Raw genomic sequence first — 15,795 nt, forward strand, 5'->3', positions numbered from 1 at the left:
ACAGACAGAATAAACAAAATGAAAAAAATATTTTTAAATCAGTGGCCATTACTATCTTGGCCAAAAAAAAAAGCCCTACAGACAAACATTCAACACTCTGGAAAACTTTGAGTAGCTGTTAGCACAGATTAAATCTGGAAGAAAAGAAAAATAGCACATGCGTTTTCTACTTGCTATGGCATCCAACAATCCAGGGCCCAGCAAATGCAGAAATCGTTCTAATTAGGCAAACATAATGCCTGTTTATTGGAACTCTAATTCAAATGCAAACTTCCATTCTACAAACAAGAAGCATTAAAATTAACAAATTGCTATTCAAAAACCCTGTGGTGTTAACTGCTTTATGTCTGGTACTGCTTGCAGAGAATAGGAATCAGATTTTTGGATGATAGTTTTTTTTCTTATAACATCAACATTAGAGTTATATTTTTAATTAGGTGAAATCTACTTTTTGACAGTTCAATAATAACAAATATTTGAAAATTTTAAGACAAAGACAGTGATGCAAAAAGAAAAATTATCAAGCAATATTAAGACAAGAGTGAGGTCTAACAGCTATCAAAACAGCCCCTAAGGGAATAGCCCAAAACTCCATGGATAGTCAAACTCCAAAGGTAAATTACAGATAGAAAAAGAAGAAAGAAAGAAAGAAAGAAAGAAAGAAAGAAAGAAAGAAAGAAAGAAAGAAAGAAGGAAAGAAAAAAGAGACAAGTACAGAACAGAGCAGCTCCTGCCAAGAAAACTGGAGTGAGGAAACTATGTTTGGTATTGACATGTACCATTGACAAAAACGGAAAAACTTTGCTGAACAACAGGGTGAACAGAGGCGCTGTGCGCATGGTGAGGGCCATGTGCAGCACGGTGGTATGGATGCTAAATGGAAGCACAAGACGCTTCCATTTATTTTTCATGGGCTTTGAAAACTGAGCTCTAAAGTGGTCCCCTGTGAGCATCTCCTTGGCCCAGCAAATCTCTGAGAGTGCTTTGATTTTCTTTGCATCCACGATGAATCCATCCATTGTGGCTATGCCTCTTAATTGACAAAGTGAAGAGATGGAAATGAAGCCAATCTCTTGATTAAATTAATGTACCAGAACTCTGAATTATGGAAGACCTCTTGCAAACCCCAAATGGATCACAGGATTTTTCTAGGACTAGATGGGGGGAGGGAAGCGAGTACACAACAGGACCAACTCAAACACTGGAGCTGAAACAAATTGCTGTAGGATTTCTTTCTGAGCTCCCCTAGCAGGATCATGCCAGAAAACTTTCTCATTACCCTGCCCCATTCATCCCTGTCAACTCCTCTCTGTCACACACCCCTTTAAATACTTCCATCCTCAGAAACGACCTAGGAATTTGAAACTAAAACACACTGGAGTTCTTGGGAGTTGGGGAGGAAGGCATCTAGAGGCAGGAGTCAGGCTGCATCCTTGAAAACGACTCTCAGGCTAAAAGCCTAGGGACAAGATAGGAGAATAAAGATTTCTTCACAGGCGCCCCCATTGAAGTAAACAAAGCAGGGCCTCTCATGGCAGCTAAGACCACAAGATAAAGTATCTAAATCTAGCAAGATGGCACTGCCCAGTCCCAGCCACATGGGGTCCAAGATGCCGCCGCCTAGTCTAGGCCATACGTCCAGGAAATCTAGCTCAGAAAGCAGAAATGAAACTTGTTCCAGCCAGGTGTGGTGCCGCACGCTTGTAATCCCAACATTTGGGAGGCTGAGACAGAAGGATTGCAGTTCACAGACAGTCTCAGCTGATACTTAGTGAGGCCCTTTGCAACTCAGTGAGACCCTGTTTCAAAATAAAGAATTAAAAATAGAGCTCATAGGTAGAATGCCCCTGGGTTCCACCACCAATACCAAAAAAAAAAAAGAAAAAAGAAAGAAAAGAAAAAAGAAAGAAAAGAAAAAAGAAAAAAGAAAAAAGAAAAAAAGATAAAAGAAAGAAATAAAACGTGTCCAAGGCCCTCATACTGGTACCCCTGCCTGTTACTGATCCAATTAAAACCTGTCTCTCTGAGATTATATAATCTGTATGATGACACCATTCAAGACTCAGACCTGGAGCTTTGCATACTAGGCCTCCACTGGTGAAAAGAGACCTGCTTTACCTTACCCTGGCCTCTGTCTCTTGTTCTCTGGACACCAAGCCTCCTGCAACCAATCAGGGGGTAAAGGTAAAGGGCTACCTTTAGTCCCCAAGCTGAGGAAATCATCCTGCCACATGGCGTGTATGTAGGGGTGTGGCAGAAGGTGGAGAGTTAAGTTCTGGGCTTCTCCAATATTTCCCCGTGTACTTTAGTCACCCAATTTGGAAATCACACTCACAGACCCCAGGAAGGGCCATCTAAGCCCACCTAGAGTAGCTAATAAAAAGGAATATTTGCCCATCATAACTGCAAATTTTACATAAGTAAGGGGCTGGGTTGCACTGAGTTTAGGGTCTGAAACAAAGATTTTTTTTTTAAAGCAATATAAATTGTCCCATCCTTAGGATGGCTGAGAGGAAGCCTTTCCTTTCTTTCAAAAGCTCACAGAAATGACAGGAAAGAATCAAAATACAAAAACCTGTTTTAAGAGGATAATTCATATTACCTTTTTCCTTTCTGTAATATTTTTAATTTGACAGTGGGCTCACATAGACATCAGAAATGAATTTGATTTCACAGTGTGGACAGAGTTTAAAGGAAACCCAGAATGGTGCCAAGTGTGTTGCAAAATGGTAGTCTCCCTATCAGAAAACTGGTTTTATAAGCCGTTATATAAGTAATCAGGGAGTTTTATGACCCTTGCTGCAGGAATATTTTAGGTTTTGAATGACTCAACATACCTACAACTGCTGAAGGGGCCTTGTTCATATTACGTCCTCTGCCGATGGCTAATTGGATCAGACTCAGCACCTGACCAAGGGTGAGCAAATGCCAATACGGAATCAAGAGAATAAAATTTCTCTTCCCCAGAGGCTGGGAAGCTGGATCAGCTGCATCCTGATTTCTTTACTACTTAAAGTGTGAACTGCAAACTGGCAGCGTCCATGTGAGTCAGGAACCTGATAAAAATGTTGACTCCCCACGCCAGACCCACTGGATTATTATGCGAATTTTTTAAATTGGTGTATTGTAATCATACATCACATTGGAGTACAAGACTTGAGAGGATATACAAGCACACATCATCCAATTAGCCCTCATCCAGTCCCCATCCCATTCCCTCCCCTTCCCTCGATCCCATGCTTGTTTGGTGATTAACTTTGATACATTTGTTTATGTACCTCCTGAGGTTTTTTTTTTTTTTTTATTGGTGCACTGTATTCATACATCATAGTGGGATACAAAAACTTTTGTAGACATACATGCACACATCGCCTAGTCAGCCCCCACCTGATCCCCACCCCATTCTCTCCCCATCCCCCCTTCCCATGCTTGGCTTAGTGGTTGACATCTAGTATTATAGCAATTTATCCAAAATTAAAAATGATAATCTCACATAACAGTTTCATTTGTCTGATACCAAGCTTTTGATAACTTAAAGATAACATTTTAATATTTCTTTTTGCTTTTTTTCTTACCAGAGAATATTTTTTTCTTTTTTTTTTAGGTGAAACTATCATATATTTATATATTTATTTTCAGAAAAAAAATCTATCCTAATATGAAATATGGACTCTAGATACCCAAAATGATCTCGAAAAAGAACAAAGCTAGAAAATATATATTTTCTAATTTCAAACCATATAAAGCTACAATAATTGAAACAGTGTAGTACTGTTCTAAAGGCAGATATATAAACCATTGGAGTTAAATAAAAGCCTAGAGATACATTCTTCCATATACTGTCAAGTTATTTTTGACAAGGTTTCCATGAACATTTGGTGGAGGAAATAATAATCTTTTCACTAAATATTGTTGAAAAATAATAATTACATGAAAAAGAATAAAATTGGACCCTTACCTAATCCCATATACAAATATTAACTCAAATTAGATAAAAGACCTAAATAAAAATCTTAATACAAAAACTTTTAGAAGAAAATCTGGGTCATAAAACCTCACAACATTGAAATTGGCAGTGATTTCTTGGATATGATTTTAATGGCACAGGCAACAAAAGGGTATTCAAACTCCCTAAAAAATAAAATATTGTATATCCAAAGACAATGTAAACAGAGTTAAAAGTTACTGATAGAATGGGATAAAATATTTCCAAATGCTATATCTGAAGGTATATTAATATTCCAACTAGAAATCCTAAAAATTAACAATAAAAGCAAACAATACAATTTAGAGATAGGTATAAGACTAACATAAATAATGAATCTCCACAGATAACTAATCTTATTTGTCTTTTGAATGGAAAATCTTGTTTCTCTGGTTCTGCTGTGTGTTACCTATTTCTTCTTTGTAGTTAATCTCTTTGAGTATTTTCTCTAGTGCTGGTTTTGAAGACATATATTCCTTCAGTTTCTGTTTGTCATGGAAGCTTCTTATTTCCCCATCTAATTTGATAGAAAGTTTTGCTGGGTAGGAAATTTTTGGCTGGAAGTTGTTTTCTTTCAGAGTTTGGAATATGTTACTCCAAGCCCTTTTGGCTCTCATGACTTGGTTTGGGAAGTCTGGAGTGATTCTAATTGGTTTGCCTCTGAATGTCACTTGGCCCTTTGTTTTTGTTGCCTTTAAGATTCTCTGCTTGGCTTCCTTATTGGTCATTTTGACAATTATGTGGCATGGGGATCCTCTTCTCCAATCCTGTCTAAAGGGAGTTCTATAAGTTTCCTGGACCCGTGTATCGACCTCTTGCTCTATGTTTGGAAAATTTTCTATTACTTCCTTGAAGAGATTGTTGATCCCTTTGGTTTCACCTTCTTTTCCCTCCTCTCTTCCAATTATTCTTAGGTTGGCTCTCTTAAAATGGGCCCATATTTCTTCAATGTCAGATTCCTGCTGTCGGATATTTTTTTCTAGATTAGAAACTATTCGTTTATTTTTGGATTGCTCATCTTCTAAGAGCGAGATTTTGTTCTCCATGTGGTCTAATTGGTTGTTTGTGCTTTGAATTGAGGCCTTTACTTCATTAATTGCATCCTTTATCTCTTTTTGGCTCTCTCTGAGTTCTTTTCGAAGCACCTCTATTATTTCTACAGTTATTTTCCTGATTTGATCTTCTAGAAATCTCTGATTTTCTGTTTTATCGGGTTCTGATGTTGTGGGGTTGTGGGCATTCATTGCTCCATTGTTATTCCTCTTTCCCATGATTTCGGAAGTTTGTGCCTTCTCTGGGTTCTTCCCTTGGGTCACTATGACTTCACTTAAGGTGCTCTGGATCTCGAGTCTGTGGTATCTCAGTCACCACTACTCCTTTACTGGGTTGTATCGCAGAGTCTCAGACCCAGGGAGTCAATAGAGGCTGCTTTAGACTATGGAGGGTGCCAGGTTGGTCGTTCTCCTATGGTGTGATATCTCTGCCACCGCCACTCCCCCACTGGGTCAAGTCCCTGGGAGTCAGTACTGGGATTTCTCCTCTGGGGCCCGCAATTTGACTCACTGTTGTTGAATACACAGATGGAGCTGTAGTAGACTCGGTGAATTCGCTGCTGCTGCCACTGTTGCTGCCGCTGGTGGCAATATGGCACCGCTGCCACGCCCTCGGCTGTGAGGCTGGCATATTTCTTCTCTGTTTTTGAACTCCGCTCTGAGTCCCTGCATCGTGTGCTGAGCCCAGCCACTGGGAGCTTTAGATGCTCTCTGCACCAAAAAATCTGCCGAATCCCGCCGGGCTCTTCCGCAGCGGCCTACCTCGGCTCGCTGTCTGGGCTCTTCCGCAGCGGCTCACCTCATCTCACTGTCCGGTCTCTTCCGCAGTGGCTCGCCTCAGCTCGCTGTCCACCGCTCCTCTCTGGAGCCTGGTGGGCTGTTGAGTGCGTTGGTCTGTAGCCGTAGCCGTCCGGTGAGCTCGCCACTGCCACCGGCAGGAAGGCGCTGCTGCTGCCTTCTCGGCCGTGAGGCTGGCGTATCTTCTCTGTGGCTCTGAGCTCTGTTATGAGACCCCCCTCCTCTCTGGGGCTGGTGATTTTTTTGTTTCTCTGGTGATGGTGTTTTCTGGCTATGAAAGGCGCTAATTTTGTGGTAATAGAGATTGGTTGTTAGCGGGGCTCTTAAGCCCCGCTTTTCTTGGTCGCCATCTTCCTGGAAGTCTCCTGCAAACTTCCCTCCTGAGTTTTATAGAGGCTCCATCCTCCCCTATTCCATACCCTCTGATTGGTCACCTTAGTTGCTTCACTATAGGGCCTTTTCTATAGCTTGACCTCTTCCTGTTGCCCCTTTCCTCCTAGTTTTTGCTGATTAGGGGAAGCATCTGATTTTTATTTTCTGCGATATTTCTCTGTGCATGCCGCGTTGAAAGTACCGATCCCGCTCTTGACGGCCCCAGTAGTGGCCTGGCTACCCGGTGGACTGATCCAGACCTTGCTGTCTCAAGCAGCGGTCTTGCCTCATGGGAGGCCCCGATTCTGGACTCGCTGGCCCCGGCACCAGCCTAAACCCTCAGCTGGCTCCAATCCCGGCCCAGAGGCCCCAGTAGTGGCCTTGCCTCACGTCAGGCTCCGATGCCGGCCATTTGCCCCGGCACCAGCCAAACCCCTCAGCAGGCTCCTATCCCGGCCTCGCTGGCCCCAGCACTGGCCTTGCCTCATGGTGAGCTCCGATCCCAGCCTTGCTGGCCCTGGCACCGGCCTAACCCCTCAGCAGGCTCCGATCCCAGTCTCGGAGGCCCCAGTACTGGTCTAGCCTCACGGCAGGCTCCGAACCCGGCCTCACTGGCCCCAGCACCGGCCTAACCCCTCAGCAGGCTCTTATCCCAGCCTCAGAGGCCCCAGCACTGGCCTTGCCTCACGGCAGGCTCTGATGCGGGCCACTGGCCCCGGCATCAGCCTAAACCCTTGGCAGGCTCCAATCCCAGCCTCAGAGGCCCCAGTAGTGGCCTTGCCTCATGGTGAGCTCTGATCCCGGCCACGCTGGCCCTGGCACCGGCCTAACCCCTTGGCAGGCTCCAATCCCAGCCTCGGAGGCCCAGCACCAGCGTTGCCTCACAGCAGGCTCCGATGTCAGCCTCGCTAGCCCCAGCACCTGTCTAACCCCTCGGCAGGCTCCGATCCCGGCCTCGGAGGTCTCAGTAGCGGCCTTGCCTCACGGAAGGCTCCGATGCCAGCCATTGGCCCCGCAGCAGCAGCCTAACCCCTCAGCAGGCTCTTATCCCAGCCTCGGAGGCCCCAGAACCGGCCTTGCCTCATGTCAGGCTCTGATGCTGGCCGCTGGCTCCGGCATCAACCTAACCCCTTGGCAGGCTCCGATCCCAGCCTCGGAGGCCAAAGTAGCGGCCTTGCCTCATGGAAGGCTCTGATGCTGGCCATTGGCCCCGGCACCGGCCTAACCCCTCAGCAGGCTCTTATCCTGGCCTTGGAGGCCCCAGCACCAGCCTTGCCTCATGGAAGACTCCTATGCCAGCCTTGCTGGCCCCAGCACCGGCCTAACCCCTCGTCAGGCTCCAATCCTGGCCTCAGAGGCCTCAGTAGCAGCCTTGCCTCACAGAAGGCTCTGATGCTGGCTGCTGGCCCTGGCACCAGCCTAACCCCTTGGCAGGCTCCAATCCAGGCCTCGAAGGCCCCGGCACCGGCCTTTCCTCACAGTGAGCTCCAATCCTGGCCTTGCTGGCCCTGGCACCGGCCTAACCCCTTGGCAGGCTCCAATCCCAGCCTTGAAGGCCCCAGCACCGGCCTTGCCTCACGGCAGGCTCCGATCCCGGCCTCACTGGCCCCAACATCGGCCTAATCCCTCAGCAGGCTTCAGTCTCGGCCTCGGAGGCCCCAGTAGTGGCCTTGCCTCACGGCAGGCTCCAATTTCGGCCATTGGCCCCGGCACCAGCCTAACCCCTCAGCAGGCTCCAATCACTGTCTCGAAGCTCCAGCACTGGCCTTGCCTCATGGCAGGCTCCAATCCCAGCCTTGCTGGCCCCAGCACCGGCCTAACCCCTCAGCAGGCTCCGATCCCAGCCTCGGAGGCTCCAGCACCGGCCTCACCCCTCGGCAGGCTCCAATCCGAGCACCCTCTTTGCCCAACCAATTGTCCCACATTCTCGAGGGTGCGTGGTGGTAGCATTCTGCCTATGGGTTATTATTTCAAAGGTTCCAGGTGTAATGCATTAGAACTCTGCCTCCCCTGAGTACTGGCCACTGCCATTGCCACTGCCTCCACCATTTCAAATCCTTGCCAAGCTCTTTTTCCACTCTGAATGTTGTCCAGTGTTCCTAAGCGTGCATGACAGTAGCATTCGACATTTGGTGCAATTTCTCCAAAAAAATAAGGCTGGTAGGATCCGATTTCTGCTTCTGCTGAATACAAGTCTCCACTGCCATCGCGGAGACCGTTTTCAACACCGCCTTTCTTCCTGGTCTCCGCTAAACTCTCTCCTTATAGGTGATGTCCAAGATTCTTAACAATATAGAGAAACAGCAGTCCTCCTTCACGGGGAATTTTTCCATAAGTTCCAGTGCATTTGGATAAATTTTGTCTGCATCTCCAGTGTACTGGCATCTGCCACGGCCTTCTTAACCCCTCTCCAATATTTTTCTTTTTTCTTTTTTTTTTTTCTTAGTAAGAGAAGACAGTATATGTGGTTTGAGGAGGTAGTGGGATCAGGCACTCAGTAGCACTGTGATCCGGTCGGTTTCCACATGGGTCCAGCGTGCTCTACACTACTCTGCCTGGGGCCCAGAGTCCTGCAACCCAAGCCCTGGCTGTTCCGGCATCCAGCGTGCCCCACCCGACCCCTGCCCGGGACCCAGGGTACTGTGCCCGGTTTCTCCAGGGGTCTGGCATGCTATGCGTGGTCTGGCCTGGGGCCCAGAGTCCTGCAACCCGGGCCCTGGCTGGCGTGCCCCACGTGACCCCTGCCCGGGACCCAGCGTTTTACTGTGCCCAGCTTCTCCAGGGGGCTTGCGTGCCTATTATGCGAATTTTAACAAACTCTCCCTAGAGAATTTGTGGACATTAAAGTTTGAGAGATGCTGAGCTAAATGACGAGGGTAGGTTCCAGACACTGGAAATGAAAGGTGTTGTGGAGGTTGGTTTCAAGGCACCTGGAGCACAGAAAAACCGAAGTAATAAGGAAACGTGAATTCCACTAAAAGGTTGCTTTGCCAAGAGAGAAGGAGAGCAGAGCTGTGGAGAAAGCCCTGAGGCGAGAGGCTAGGAAAACAGCCCCAGATCTTCAGGCTCCTACTATCCCCGAGGACCCAGGGATATTTCATTCCACATCTTGGATGAATGCCTGGCAAGTTGGAGCAACTTTGCAACCACCATCTTTAGGGCAGCTAGCCCCAAGGGGGTGTTGATGCTAATCCCTGGTTATTTTTCTGTGATCTTCCAATGTCATGTATTTTCTACCCAAACTAAACAATCCCTCCTCAAAAAATTGGGAGGCTCAAAAAATTGCTTAATAATTCCCAGGATTTGGATGCTTTGGACTACATTTGGAGTCCATTGATCAGTTTGGAAATCAATCTCTCCTCTTTCTTTTTTCCTTTCTTTTTTCTATTTTATCTCTTTTCTCTCCTCTCTCTCCCCTCTTTCCTTTCTCTTCCTTCTCTCCCCTCTCTCCCTTCTCTCCTCTTCCTTTTCCCCTTCTCTCCTTCCTCTCTTCTCCCCTCCCCTCCCCTTCCCTCCTTTCTCTCTCTCTCTCTCCCTCTTCCTCCCTCCCTCCCTCCCTCTCCCTCTCTCTCTGGATTAAACCCAGGGGCATTTTAGCTCTGAGCTATACCTCCAGCCTTTTTTTAAATTATGACACAGGGTCTTGCTATGTTGCTAAGGATCTTGCTAAGTTCCTGAGACTGGCCTCCAACCGGTGACCCTCCTCAGTCTCAGATGACAGGCATGTGCCGCCATACTAGGCTTGGCCATCTCACTGCAAAATGGATATTCTATACTGAAGCCAGGCCTCCAAAGAAGGGATACTGGCTTAAAGTTCTGAAAACCTGATTAGTGAAGAAATGGGCAACAAAATCAGTGATCACTGACTTTTGGAAGAGAAGACTCCAGAGAAATGTCCTGAAATAAGGGGACACTATTTTAAATATTTTCAGAATTGTTCTCCTGGAGATTGGAGAACCCAATGGAGGGCTATAATAGCTCACTATAAGGAAGAAACTCTTTACAGTTCCAACAGCATCACCACTGTCTTCTGAAGTACTTAGGCTCCCTGTGTGGGCAAGGGCTAAGTCAGAGGCCCAAGGATGGAGGGAGAGGAAACTATTGCAAATAACTAGGTGACTTTGGCACATGTCATCTGTCAGAGCTCTCTGTCGCAGGTCAGAATCATAAAGGCGCTTCTCACTTCTGATCCTGAGCACTAGTCCAGATTTTCTTTTTGCCTTATTCTCTGAGAACTGTGCTGAGTTGAACAACAGTTTTTGAGCAAGAAGATAGTAAAATTGTGTGGGAAAAGTTACTTGAAACCCAAGGGACAAATTGAAAGAAAGCTTTGGTTTGGGAATGAAAGAGGAGCTAAGCCAGTTCTGAGAGTTGTGATTGGTAGAGGGTTTAAAAAGTTGTTAGAGGCCAGATTGTGGCAGCTTCTGCTTCCTGCCATTTGTGATCTTGAGTTTCTATTTTAATTCCTTAAAAAGCTGCCCCTGTCCATTATGTCATGAATACAGGATGTACAGACAGTTTCATTCTAATTCCACCTCAGGACATGCATTGATGTATGAATCAAAAAATCCCACAAATGCAGAATAGCTTGCACAAGGACTTGACAAACCACATTTAAAATGGAAAGCGAAGGGGGAAATCTAAACAATGGATTGTTGGAGGTCAGCTTAAAAATTAATGGAGGAAAAGAAATATAGATGGTCAGACAAAATCAAAGCACCAGAATTTTTTTCTTTATTGATGCATTGTAGTCATACATCTTAATGGAGTACAAGATGGTAGAGGCATACATGCACGCGTCACTCATTTAGCCCTTCCCCAATTCCCACCCCCATACCCTCCCCCTCCCTCCTCATGTCTGACTTAGTGATTGACTTTGATATGTTTATGAATGTACATCATGTACATTGGAGAACTGCCTTCTTCCCCCTCCCATCACCCTGAGTTAGGCCTCCTCATTGGTTCATCTGTGGCTTCTCCTTCTTTGTCTACAGGTCCTCCTATGACCCTTGTTCTCCCTACCTTCTGCATATTAGGGAAAGCAACTAATTTCTTACTTTTTGTGACCGACTAATCTCACTTAGCATAATGTTCTCCAGTTCCATCCATTTTCCTGTAAATGATGTAATTTTGTTATTCTTTTGGTTGAGTAAAATTCCATTGTGTACATGTCCCACAGCTTTGTAATCCATTCATCTGTTGATGGACATCTTGGCTGGTTCAATAGTTTGGCAATTGTGAATTGTGCAGCTATGAACATAAATACATATGTGTTAGTTTGGTATTTGGTTTCCAGTTTTTGGATAGATACCCAGAAGTAGTATTGCTGGATCATATTGTAGGTTTGTTCCTATTTTTCTGAGGATCCTCCATACTATTTTCCAAAGTGCTTGCACTAATTTGCAATCCCACCGGCAATGTATTAGAATTCCCACTTCTTGCTGGGCGTGGTGACACACACTTGTAATCCCAGTGCTTGGGAGACTGAGACAGGAGATTCACACAGGTGCAAAGCCAGCCTCTGCTATTTAGTGAGGCTCTCAGCAACTTAGTGAGACCTTGTTTCCAAATAAGACATAAAATAGGTCTGGGAGTATGGCCCAGAGGCAGAAAAGCCCCTGGATTCCACCTCTCAGTACCACACACACACACACACACACACACACACACACACACACACACAAAATAAATAAATAAAAATAAAGAATTCCCACTTCTCCATATCCTCACAAGCATTTGTTGTTGCTTGTGGGGTTTTTTGTTGTTTGTTTGTTTGTTTGTTTTTACAGAACTGAAGATCAAACCCAGGGCATTCTACTTCTGAGCTACACTCCCAGACCTCTTTTTTATTCTTTATTTTTTGAAACAGGGTCTCACTAAGTTTTGGAGGTCCTCACAAGTTGCTGAGGCTGGCTGTGAACCTGCAATCCTCTTGCCTCAGCCTCCCAAGTACTGGGATTACAAGCATCTGCCACCACGCCTGACTATGGTGTTTGTGTTTTTAATGGTTGCCATTCTAGTTGGAGTTAGATGAAATCTCAGGGTAGTTTTGATTTGCATCACTCTGATTGCTCATGATGTTGAACATTTTTTCATACATTTATTGGCTATTTCAATTTCTTCTTTTGTTAAGTGTCTATTGAGTTCACTTGCCCAATTTTGATTGAGTTATTTGTGAGTTAGTGCTGAGTTTCTTGAGTTCTCTGTATATTCTAGATATTAGTCCTCTATCAGAGGCAGAGCTGGCAAAATTTTTCTCCTGTTCTGTCAGCTCTCTGTTGAGCTTTTAAATAGTTTCCTTTGCTTTACAGATGCTCTTCAGATTAATGCAATCCCATGCATTGATCTGCCTTTTAGTTTCTTGTGCCTTTGGGGTCTTGTTGAGAAAGTTTTTACCTGTACCTATATGTTGAAGTGTCAGACCTATGCCCTCTTCAAGGAGCTTCAAGGTCTCTGGTCTAATTTCCAAGTTTTTGATGCATCTTGAATTGACTCTGGTGCTGAATGATGAAGTGGGGTTTATTTCCATTTTTCTGCATATGGTTAACCAATTTTGCCTAAACCATTTGTTGAAGAGGCTATGTTTTTCCAGTGTATGTTTTTGGCTCCTTTGTCAAAAGTCAATTGGCTGTAAGTGTACAGAATTGTTTCTGAGTCTTCTATTCTTCTCCATTGATCTATGTATCTGTTTTTGTGCCAGCACCATACTGTTTTTATTACTATGGCTTTGTAGTATAGTTTAAAGCCAGGTATTGTGATGCCTCCTGTATGGTTCATGTTGCTAAGAACTACTTTGGCTATTCTGGTTTTTTTGTTGTTCCAAATGAATTTAAGGATTGATTTTTCTATGCCTGTGAGAAATGACTTTGGTAATTTAATGGGTTTTGTGTTGAATCTGTAGATCACTTTTGAAAGAATGGCCATTTTGATGATATTTATTCTTTCTATCCAAGAACAGGGAAGACTTTTCCATCTCCTAAGGTCTTCTTCAATTGTTTTCAATGTTTCATAATTTTCTTTGTAGAGGTCTTTTACCTCCTTGGTTAGGTTTATTCCTAAGTCTTTTATTTTTATTTTTTTTATTTTTTGGTGATACTGGGGTTCCTGGAAGCCTGTCTATCTCCGGGCTACACTCCCAGACCTATTTTATTTTTGGAAACAGGGTCTCCTAAGCCAGCGCGGCTGGCTTCGAACCTGCGCAATCTTCCTGTCTGCCTCCCAAGTGTGGGGATTTATAAGTGTGCGCCACCACGCCCAGCGTCTTTTATTATTTTTAATGTGGGAGATCCTGAGTGTTTTCTGAATTTCTTTTTCAGAAAGCACCAGAATTTGAATGTTCCATTCCATCATAATTAGGGAAACTATTTTCCATCATCCCCAACCAAATAATTTCCTGTGAAACTCCAAGTATCGATTTTTAATTTTTCTATACACAGCTCTTTTTCCTCAGATTTTTATTATCTTGTCCTTTTTATTTTTAATTCCTCTATTTGTCAAAAGCATTCAAGGGGATGTGGCCAAGGGCATTTTCTGTGGTCTTGCAGGCTCTTCTAACTGTGGGGGAAATTCCCCAGCTCTGAAGCGTGCTAATCCAGCGTGCACATCAGCCCCAAGGCTTCAGGGATCCAGAGTTCAGCAGCCCCAGTGAATGCAAAGAATGTGAACAATTCTGCTTTGGAACCCATGAGCTGCTCGTTAGAATTCAAGGACAATTTCTTTTGTGATCTTTTTGCCCTTCCTTTGAAGTATAGACAAAAGAAGAAAAAAATAAGAGTATGTGGACAGTCCACAGAAAAATAATAGCACTCATGTGCCCACGACATAGAGGCAGTATGCTCCTAGGCCCTCCCATCAGAAGCTCTGGCGTGCAGGCCATTGAAAACCTCTCTAAAGTGAAAGAAAACTACCCAGGAGAATGTGTTGTCAGTGATTCTCTTGCTTTACCTTATAATTTACCATCCAAACTTGCATCAAGTAATATCTTATTTACTTTTCCCTGCTTATAAGCTATATCTAAATGAATTATTCAGTATATAAAAATTGATTCCTTTCTGTTCTTCTCATTAGCCCAGATTAACTTTTCTGTTTTTCACATTAACCCATTTTCAGCTACATAGCTCTAATTCACTCATTTTCATTCCATAATAAAACTATGCCACACTTTTATTCATGTTAATGCTGATGGATATTTGTGTGGTTTCCAGTTGTTGTTTGGTATTATGGACTCTCTTGTTTCTGCCTTGAGATATACAGATATTAAGAGTCTATCTAAGATATTTATCTCAGATTAGAATTGCTACATTGTAGAATCTGAACATGTTCAGCTATGCTAGGTAATGCCAGTGATTGCATCAATTCACACTCCCACCAGCAGCGTGTAAGAGCACTCTTATTGACTGTTGAAAATGTTTATTTATTCTGGATTTATATTCTTCTTCGTCAGTTAAATCTATTGAAATTTTATTTTCAAAATTTAAATCTTATATTGTTTCTCTCTTTATGGTATGGTAACAGAAGTTCTTGATTTTAATAAAAAAGTTATTGATATTTTTCTTTTCTGGGTCTTGATTAAGAAATTCCTCCTTACCCAAAGTTATACAATTGTGCACCAATAAATTCCTCTTAAAGCTTTAGAGTTTTGCCTCCCAATTTTAAATTTATATTCTATCGTGGACAGGTGTTTATATACAGGGTAAAGTAGGCATCTGTTTCCTTATTTTCTCAAGGGATAATCAGTCTTCTCAGCAGTGTATACTGATATTCTTGTCTCACTAATGTGTGTTGCTAACTCAATCATCTTTCAGGTTTCTGTGTAGGGTCTTTCTTTATCCCATTCATTGATTCATCTGTCCTGTAAGAATAACACACTTACTATTGCTCATAATAATTTCTGATATCTGGTAAATCAAGTGTTTTATTTAATTATTCACAATTTTGTATAGACTTTATATTAATTTACACTTGCCTGCATATTGGCCCTTTCAATTGTTCTTCATTTTTGCTATATTTGGTGTCATTTTATTTCTGCCTAAAAAATTCCCTTTGGTATTTGTATCGTTGCAGGTGTTCTAGTGAACTTTGGGATTTTGTTATCTGCTGTCTTTCTTTTGGCTTCACTTTTGAATAAAATTTTGACAAGCCAGAATTCTAGCTCTTTCTTAAACATATTACTCAAATTTCCTCTGGTCTCAGCATGGATCAGTCATCTGTCATATTATTCATTTGAAAGTCATGTTTCTTACTACTTTTCAATTCTCCCTACTTTCTTTGATTGGTATTCTGTTTGTTTTAATAGTATTTCTCAAATCTGCTTTATTACTTTTCACTTTTAGAGTATTCTTGTACATTTTCTCTTTAAATATTGCTAATACCTTCATTCCCTCTTCTCTCCTTTTAAAATTAAAAATACATTAAAATATTTTTGTGTCATGTAGCAATGCCTGTTCTGTTTTCATCCTTTTATTCTTTATGCCTCAATTCAGATGTTTTATGTTAATCTATTTTCTAGTTCAATAGGCTCTCTTCAGCTAAATTTAATCTGCTGTTAAACCCAATGGCTAAATTCTTAGTTATTGTATTTTCCAGTTG

At 43.3% G+C, this 15,795-nt stretch overlaps 1 protein-coding gene across 1 annotated transcript in view; it reads right to left on the bottom strand.

Moving 5' to 3' along the window:
• Nucleotides 1–1,420: 1,420 nt before the first annotated feature.
• The window catches only part of EGF (epidermal growth factor), a gene marked incomplete at both ends in the record, with an annotated part of 99,223 nt that continues 84,848 nt past the window's right edge, over nt 1,421–15,795 (bottom strand). Inside the window, 2 exons of the mRNA XM_080697171.1 lie at nt 1,421–1,459; nt 2,124–2,161. Coding sequence (XP_080553297.1) covers nt 1,421–1,459; nt 2,124–2,161 — 77 coding nt within the window. The remainder of the gene's footprint in view (nt 1,460–2,123; nt 2,162–15,795) is intronic.

Source organism: Muscardinus avellanarius (assembly GCF_963383645.1).
Source record: "Muscardinus avellanarius genome assembly, chromosome: 6".
Classification (NCBI taxonomy): domain Eukaryota; kingdom Metazoa; phylum Chordata; class Mammalia; order Rodentia; family Gliridae; genus Muscardinus; species Muscardinus avellanarius.